The sequence below is a fragment of the Vigna unguiculata genome, chromosome 1 (assembly GCF_037176805.1).
Source record: "Vigna unguiculata cultivar grain cowpea cultivar isolate G323 ecotype 2 chromosome 1, ASM3717680v1, whole genome shotgun sequence".
Taxonomy (NCBI): domain Eukaryota; kingdom Viridiplantae; phylum Streptophyta; class Magnoliopsida; order Fabales; family Fabaceae; genus Vigna; species Vigna unguiculata.
In genome coordinates this window covers 41788406-41796931 of record NC_140792.1, presented here as the reverse complement: position 1 = coordinate 41796931, position 8526 = coordinate 41788406, and the positions used below count along the sequence as shown (strand labels likewise).

At 33.7% G+C, this 8526-nt stretch overlaps 1 protein-coding gene across 4 annotated transcripts; it reads left to right on the top strand.

Annotated features, from left to right (window-relative positions):
- The first annotated feature begins 623 nt into the window (after positions 1 to 623).
- Positions 624 to 7511, top strand: LOC114183961 (phosphatidylinositol 4-phosphate 5-kinase 9-like). 4 transcript variants are annotated; one of them, XM_085673320.1, is made up of 10 exons: positions 624 to 816; positions 923 to 1043; positions 1511 to 3035; positions 3917 to 4084; positions 4469 to 4634; positions 5146 to 5256; positions 5487 to 5674; positions 6084 to 6241; positions 6358 to 6520; positions 7027 to 7511. In XM_085673320.1, exons 3-10 carry the CDS (start codon positions 1816 to 1818, stop codon positions 7304 to 7306), a joined length of 2454 nt encoding a protein of 817 aa, XP_085529446.1. In that variant the 5' UTR covers positions 624 to 816; positions 923 to 1043; positions 1511 to 1815; the 3' UTR covers positions 7307 to 7511. The 4 variants fall into 4 exon arrangements, with proteins under 4 accessions (XP_085529446.1, XP_027926978.1, XP_085529445.1 ...); XM_028071177.2 differs by lacking the exon at positions 923 to 1043 and having other exon boundaries at positions 7030 to 7511; XM_085673319.1 differs by lacking the exon at positions 923 to 1043.
- The last annotated feature ends 1015 nt before the right edge of the window (positions 7512 to 8526 follow it).

Here is an 8526-nt window from a genome sequence, read left to right as displayed (position 1 = left end):
AGTGAAAAAACTATTAAACCTATCTAATTACAATTATTATTATTATTATTATAATAAAAATTTAAATGACATACTAATATATAAATAATTTTTGACAAATAATAATAAAATAAAATAAATAAAAACAATTAATGAGTTATACAACTCACACAATATTGTTTATAAATATTACATTTTCTCTTTCATTTCTCTTAATCTTATTTAATATTATTTTTGTCCACTTTCTGTATCTCTTTCCTTCTCTTTTTTATTAAAGCTTTTTTAAAAAACATAATTAAAAACTTGGTTTACCACATTGGGTGTCTAATCCCTTCCGCTATAAGCTTGGTGTTTATCTTTGTTGAATTAGATTTTGTATCAAAATATTGTTCAATTCGAATAAAGAAAACCTAAGTATGTGGCCATTGAATTTCTCAATCTTACTTCATTGGATGGTTCGTGTAATAAATTATTCAAACTTTACATTATCAACTATTTATATTACTAATCAATGCTAATTAGTTTCCTGACCAATCGTTACATCTAATATGACAATCATTATAAAATAATAAATGGAAAACCAAATCATTTTAACTTTTTTAATGCGTTGATGTGCTCATATTAATCAGCTATTGTAAGTTAGCTGACCCATAACTTGATTTGGATCAATTGACCTAACTTTTGCTCTGAATTGTCATTAAAAAGCTATTTTGAAAAATGAACTCATTCAATTTTGAGAATTTTAGAAGTATATAATCTTCCATTTGAACAGAGTTATTCTCTTCTTCTTGCATTCTCCGACAACAACACTGTTTCATCACTGCTCACAATTCTCCGGTAAACTTTTCTCACACTTCTTCCCTTGTGTTAATGGATGTCAACTTCTTATTCACTAATGTCTTATCTCACAATCTTTGTTATCTTCGCTTTCCAATTTCTTCAGCAACTTGCTTGTGTATTATATTTTGGCCGTTCTTTCTGTATTCAAAGCTACGGAACCTATCTTTATACGACTATGATATGAAATCTTAACACAGGAATTCCAAGTATTGCCATGTAATGATGTAAGGACCAAGGAGCTTGCAGATTTTGTTGTTATTAGTCTTCTGTTTTTTCTTTGATTCTCCCCAAACACTTACTCTGTGTTGTATACGGCTTCATTTACTTTCTTTGATGAATGTTCTCATAATGACGGAAAATGCTGTTACCTTTTGGTTTAATTCTTGTTCTGTTTATAATTTTTTTATGATACCATTGTTTAATTGTTTTCTGTTGTTCTCCATTTTAATATTATGATCGTACTTTGCGGTCTGTCCTTTTTTTAGTAATTTGTGGTCTGCAAAATTCAATGAAGAACATAGCGTGTCTGGTTAATGCACTTTAGAATTAAACTTGTTTCTTCACACACACACACACACACTGTAATATGACTTTGATTCTTGAATTCTGGGCCATCTTTCTTTTTTCTCCTTCCCTTTTTTATAATAGCTAGAATATAACATATCTATTTTGATCTTGTTTGGGACTACAGGCATCCTTCGTGGAAGACAAGTCTATTCGAGTCGCATAAAACTACCATAGGCAATACAAATTGCATGCCTAGTTCGAATTTGAAACCATTGGTTAAGCTGTAGCAACCTTTTCAGTCGATCCAGACGTTGAGTATAATTATATATTTTACCTTAAAAGTAATAGCATATTCTATTCCAGCCCAAAGAGTTTCAAGGGTGAATCGTTGGGTTAGAATTCCTATATGCAAACCTTCTTGTCTTGGAGCGGCTGAGAAATCGGGAAACTTGAAATTCTACAAGGAAATCTTTCTTCTGGTAATTATGAATGTCTGGCCCCGTGGCCATAGCAGATTATTCAAACGGAGGAGCACTTTCTTTTACAGAGAGAACCAAATCTGTTGATGTGCTTCCTGAATTAGACCAACCTTCTACGCTGACAAACGGTGAAAGTGATGGCTTTAGTGTTGGGCAACTCTTACTCTATAATGGAGAGTCATATTCTGGGTCCCTTTATGGCAATGTTTCCGAGGGCTATGGGACGTACGTTTGGTGTGATGGTTGTGTATATGAGGGTGAATGGAGGAGAGGGATTAGAAATGGTTATGGGAAGATAAGATGGCCTTCTGGAGCAGTGTATGAAGGTGATTTCTCTGGTGGATATATCCATGGCACGGGGACATATATTCGTTCTGATAAATTGACCTATAAAGGTAGATGGCGGTTGAATCTTAAACATGGTTTGGGGTATGAAGTTTATCCTAATGGAGATACCTTTGAAGGTTCTTGGATGCAAGGAACAGCAGAGGGCCCTGGCAAGTATACCTGGACCAATGGAAATGTTTATGTGGGGAATATGAAAGGTGGGATAATGTCTGGCAAAGGAACACTCACCTGGATAAATGGGGACTCGTATGAAGGAAACTGGTTAAATGGCATGATGCATGGATTTGGAGTTTACGCTTGGAGTGATGGAGGAAGCTATGTTGGGACTTGGGCATTTGGTCTAAAAGATGGCAAAGGAACCTTTTATCCAAGAGGTAGCCGGCTTCCATCAGTGCAAGAAATTTATCTCAGTGCCTTGAGAAAAAGAGGGCTATTGCCAGATTTGAGAAAACAGAAGCAAGTGAGAGATGTCAAGGTACCTGAAAACCCGCTGTCAAGTCATGTTTCATCTGATAAGCTTGCAAAAGGAAACCTGTTAAATCTGGAACAGTCTAATAGAAGAAATGTGTCTCTTGAAAGGCGTTGGAGTCTTGAGGTGTCGATTGAGAAAGTGATTGGATATGACTCAGCATTAGGATTAGCAGATTCTGTGCCAGAAAATAGCGACAAAGAGGTCGATACAACGATCCCAATTTTGGAACGAGAGTACATGCAAGGTGTATTGATAAGTGAGGTTGTGTTAAATAATATGTTTTCATCAATGTCTAGAAGGGCAAGGCGACTTCAAAAAAAGCTTGCCAAAGAGAGTAAAAAACCTGGTGAAATAATCATTAAAGGTCACAGGAGTTATGATCTAATGCTCAGTTTGCAGCTTGGAATAAGGTAAAGACACTATGTTGACCTGTAGCACACTCAAACTGCTTCAGTTGTTATCATTTTTTACAATACACTCTAATTATCCTCTGCAACTTCTACATACTTTATTTATTCTATTGCACATGACATATGCTAACGTTTCAAGATGAATCCAAATTTGGAAGGCAATACCTAAGTCATAAAACCATAATTATAATATAGGTCTGGTTGATGGTTCTATTCGCCAATCCTATGAAGGTCCCATACCTAACTTCTTTTGGTATGCAGCTCCAGTAAAGATATGAGAATCGCATGACAACTATAAGCTGTTTTCATTCAACAAAGTTTCTCGCTTGTATTGATTAACTTATACAGTGAACATAGACATCTCATCTTGTTTTATTACTCCAATTTTATGACTAGGACGTCAGGAGGCCAAAAACTGTGAACTGAAGTCACAAAAATTCACATAAGTTGAAGTTAAAATGCTATCCTAAACAATGTGAAGTTCTTGGTTAGACTGGAGAACTACACACAAACCAAGTAGTTTAATTTATATATTCTGGATTAAACCAGAAAAGAAGTCACAACAGACCCCAGACAACAAAAGAAAATTAAAGGACAGACTCCCTCATTGAGAGTAACCTCTCTTAATACACAATACATAGATAGGCCTAAGCACTAACAGAGACTCGTCCTCTCTCAATTCACCAAGCACATTTTTTAATAATGGTTACAGAGACTCGTCCTGTCTCAATACACCAAGCACGTTTTTCAATAATGGTTACAAAACACAACAGCTCAATGTATTAGTTACTAAATGCGTGTTGTTGACATAACTGTCCCATCATTCTTCAATATGATTGCTTTTCCATGGATTTCCTTGTAAATGTCCTTCAATTGGTTAGGTATACCGTGGGCAAGATAACACCTATACCTACACGAGAAGTAAGAATATCAGATTTTGGTACCAAAGCAAGCTTTTGGATGAATTTCCCTAAAGAAGGTTCTCAATTAACACCTACCCATCCATCAGAGGATTTTAAATGGAAAGATTACTGCCCGATGGTGTTCAGGTCTGTATTTACTCCTGATTTTTTTATGATCTGTGTCATGTGGCGCTTATATAATTGTTATACCGTTTAGGTTTGCATGTAAATCTGTCTCTTTAAGCAAGATTTTAAAATTCTTTCTGGGATAGTTAGCCTACTTAGCTACCATCATATTGTTGATGTTTCCAATTTGAATTGAATTGTCTCCTTCGAAACATACCTGTGCTTCTATTATCCTTAGTTTTGTTCGTTATATTCAGAAGAACAAACGTGTTCCAAATGTGAGATAAATGTAGGGTTTTAGAATGTAAGATCATAATGTGGGACTTAAGTGTTTGACTGATCATAATATGCATTCTTAAATTCCACAAGTCCTTCCATGAGTTTGTTTGATATAACCTAATGCAGAAATTTGAGAGAATTATTCAAGATTGACGCTGCCGACTACATGATGTCCATTTGTGGAAACGATACTCTGAGGGAACTATCTTCTCCAGGGAAAAGTGGTAGTGTCTTTTTCCTGTCTCAGGATGATCGTTTCATGATCAAGACACTGCGAATGTCTGAAGTGAAGGTGTGTTCTTATAAATGTTTCAGTTAGAACCAATAGAAGGTCGAAGATTGCGTTATAGTATTTCAATGACATTTACAAATGTTTCAGCTGAATCATATTTCGTGTGGACTCTGTTGCGTACATTCAATGTACTCATAACAAATTGAAGCTAACAATTTATTTGAAGAAATTTAGTATGGAATTTCACTGCAATTAAGGAACGAGAGAGTGCTTAATAGTTCTCCCGCTTTGAAGATTTCCACATATACGTCGAGTCCTAATAGGAAGCAAATTATTCTTCCTCTCGAGTACGTAATAATTTTGTGGCAGAGTTAGGATTTTACAATAGAGCTTTTGTTGTAGTTGTAGAATAATGCTAGCCTTTTTCAGAGGCAACCCGTAAAACAAGAAGCTTTTAATACGTACTGAGGCAACTTACAGTTTTAGTAATGTTATCTTAGTATTCACCTGTTATCATCTACTTATTTTCAGTGTGTAATGAGAACTCCTTTGTTCAACATTTGGCATGCAGGTTCTTCTAAGAATGCTGCCAGACTATCATCATCATGTGAAGACATACGAAAATACACTTATCACAAAATTCTTTGGCTTGCACAGGATTAAGGCTTCAAGTGGTCAAAAGGTAACGTGCACATTGCCTTACAGCATTTTTCTGATCATGGGTCATTTTCAATAAAGATGGAATGCCACGTTTCCTAATACTTGCAATCTGAAATATAAATTATGAAAAATATCATAAAGTGAATTTACTATATCAGATATTTGAGAAAATCAATCTTGCTTCTGTAATTTTTTCATATGCATTTCCTGAACTAGGAGTCTAATATTTGGATATAATTTTCCCTTTTGCAGTTTCGCTTCGTTGTAATGGGAAATATGTTCTGCACGGAACTGAGGATCCATCGGAGATTTGATTTAAAAGGTTCTTCCTTTGGACGATCATCAGACAAGATAGAAATTGACGAAAATACAACACTAAAAGATTTGGATCTGAACTACTGTTTCTACTTGGAACCGTCTTGGCGGGAGTCTTTATTAAAGTAAGCTGTAGTTACAACGAATTTTCTTTGGCATTTGGGTTTCTTATACACGGTAAAAAAAAATTATTTAAAGAGGTCAATTTTCAGTATCTCAAAGGATTAGTTCTTGACTTCTAGCGGAAGATGCCCAAGTGTAAAAATATTATGACAAAAAGAAGAAACTTTATTATAACGTATGTATTAGAAAAGGAAGATAAGATATTCTTCTTGGACAAGGTAACAACAGAAAACGTGTGTATCTTCTGTTTAGTACATTACTGGTGTCTGAAATATGCTGCAAAAACCCTTGGATCATGTTTTGATACTGTGAGCTATGAATATGTAAATATATGTGGGTAGACTATGTCTCCAATATAAAATGATGCCACTGCAAATACTGAATATTCTCTACTATCATACTTTTGTGCAGGCAGATTGAAATAGACAGCAAATTTTTAGAAGCACAACACATTATGGATTACAGCCTTCTTCTAGGTGTTCACTATCGAGCTCCACAGCATCTGCGTCCTCTCATATCATACAACCAACGTAGAAGTGTGGATGGATTAGCAATGCTTGCAGAGGAAGGTGAATCGATTCTCTAGTTTATAGATTATTATATTCTTGCTTTTTCTAGTGCAATATATAAGCATGAATGAACTGATCAACTTAAAAACTGTGATATGCTAACGATGATTTGATAGATCCTCTGGAGGATGAAGCATCCTATCCACAAGGCCTTGTTCTAGTTCCTAGAGGAGCAGATGATAACAGTGTTGTTGTGGGCTCACATGTGAGGGGTAGTCGGTTGCGGGCTTCATCTGCTGGTGATGAGGAGGTGGATCTACTTCTACCTGGTACAGCAAGGTGTGCTTTCTTGATTACTTTGCCTTGGTCCTTTAATCTTCGGGTTAAATAACTCAGGTTCTGTTTGAGAGTTCTGTGTTTCACAGCATATGCAGGTTAGATCAAAGGACAAAACCTATATACAATTCTTTAGGTGTTGATATTATTTTTCAATCAGAATTCAAGTTTCACCTAAGTAAAATATCTAATGAAATTTTTGTATTGAACGATTCTATAGATGATCAAAGTGAAAGTTTTAGTTCTGATAGGAAAACAGCATAAATAACTAACACTCTGAGACTGTATCTAAGTTTAACACAAATTAGATAGAATGTGATCGAAACAGTTCAGTATAACAGATAAATTGGTTCTGTATTTTCTTCAAATTGTCACATGTGTTACTTATAGTGTAGACTGTTGTAATAATTCTAGGCACTTTATTCAGTATTTTAATGATCATAATAATTCCTTTACGCTATATACCGATATACCGACATGCATATCTTCTTTCTTTCCAATTTGTTAAGCAGACTCCAAATCCAGCTTGGTGTGAACATGCCTTCAAGGGCAGAGCAGATTTCAGAAAAACAAGAAAAACGAAAGTTCCACGAGGTGTACGATGTGGTGCTGTACCTGGGTATCATTGATATATTGCAGGACTATAACATGACCAAGAAGATTGAACATGCTTATAAGTCTCTTCAGTTTGATTCATTGTCTATCTCAGCTGTGGACCCTACATTCTACTCTCATCGTTTCCTGGAGTTTATTCAAAAAGTGTTTCCACCAAATGCAATGGCAGGTTGATAATTTAGATTTTGGGGTTGTATTTAACCACTTAATTTGTTTAGAGAGTGTGAATTGCTCCAGAATTTCTATAGTGGGTCACTGCTTGGCCATGACGGTGATAATAGAAATCTAGTGAATAAAGAGGTAAATTATCCCAAAGTAAATATACATAAACAGTTGTTATAGTTAAAATATTCAATAAGTTTAACCAATTCTTAAACAACGGTGGATATTATTTTATTTTATATATATATTTTTTAATTTAAAGAAGATAAATCTAAAATATACTTTATGTTAAGAAGATCATTATTTCTAAAGGTCCGTCATTTGATTAGTTTTATTTGATTTTTTTACAAGTATGTTTGCTAATATGAGAAATCATAATGAATTGAGGCAATTTGCTAGGGATAATGCTAATCACACCTACACAATTCAATAATTTGTCTTTATATTTATTTCATCCATTATCTATCATAATTGAATATGGTCTTGATAACTATTTGTCTTTCTAATCAAAATCTTAGTTTTCATTAGCATTTTTTTATAGGTTTTCTTTTCGGTGAATTTTCATCTCTATTCCTTTTTTCTTCAAATCTTGATCGTGGTAACTTATGTGTGTCTTTGACACTTGTTTTTTTACCACACTTATTGATCATTAAAGACTCATCCTATTTTATTCTTTAATATTGTCCATTATAACTATGAAAATCCTAAATGGTTAGGTCCATCACTTGACATGAAATGTTTTTTCATATATGCAAAAGGTATACACAAATGTGTTTATTTGTTATAGGAATTTAAAAAACATTTTTATTTACTTTTTACATAGATATTTTTTTTTTTTTTTTTGCATTTTACGTTGATTGATGAATGGACATAATTACTATTGACTTAGAAATTGGAGAACTTTCAACATCGGTTAATAATTGATGTAGAATATATCATTTCCAACATTGATTATGAATTAATCGATAAAAAAAATGATATTCTAATTAATTAGAATTGATGTAAATTCTAGGTACATATTGCATTGATTCTGATAATAACTAATCAGTATCCTAAAAGTATTGGTTAAGGATGATTAATATATATCGAATGTTATAATAGTTCATAGTTATTATGATAATAAATAAAATTTAACCTAATAACTATTAATCCAGTTTTATTTTATTTAAAAGACAAAAATATCCTTAAGTGTTATATAATTGCGTTTAATATTTTAGTTAGTATTCATTCAT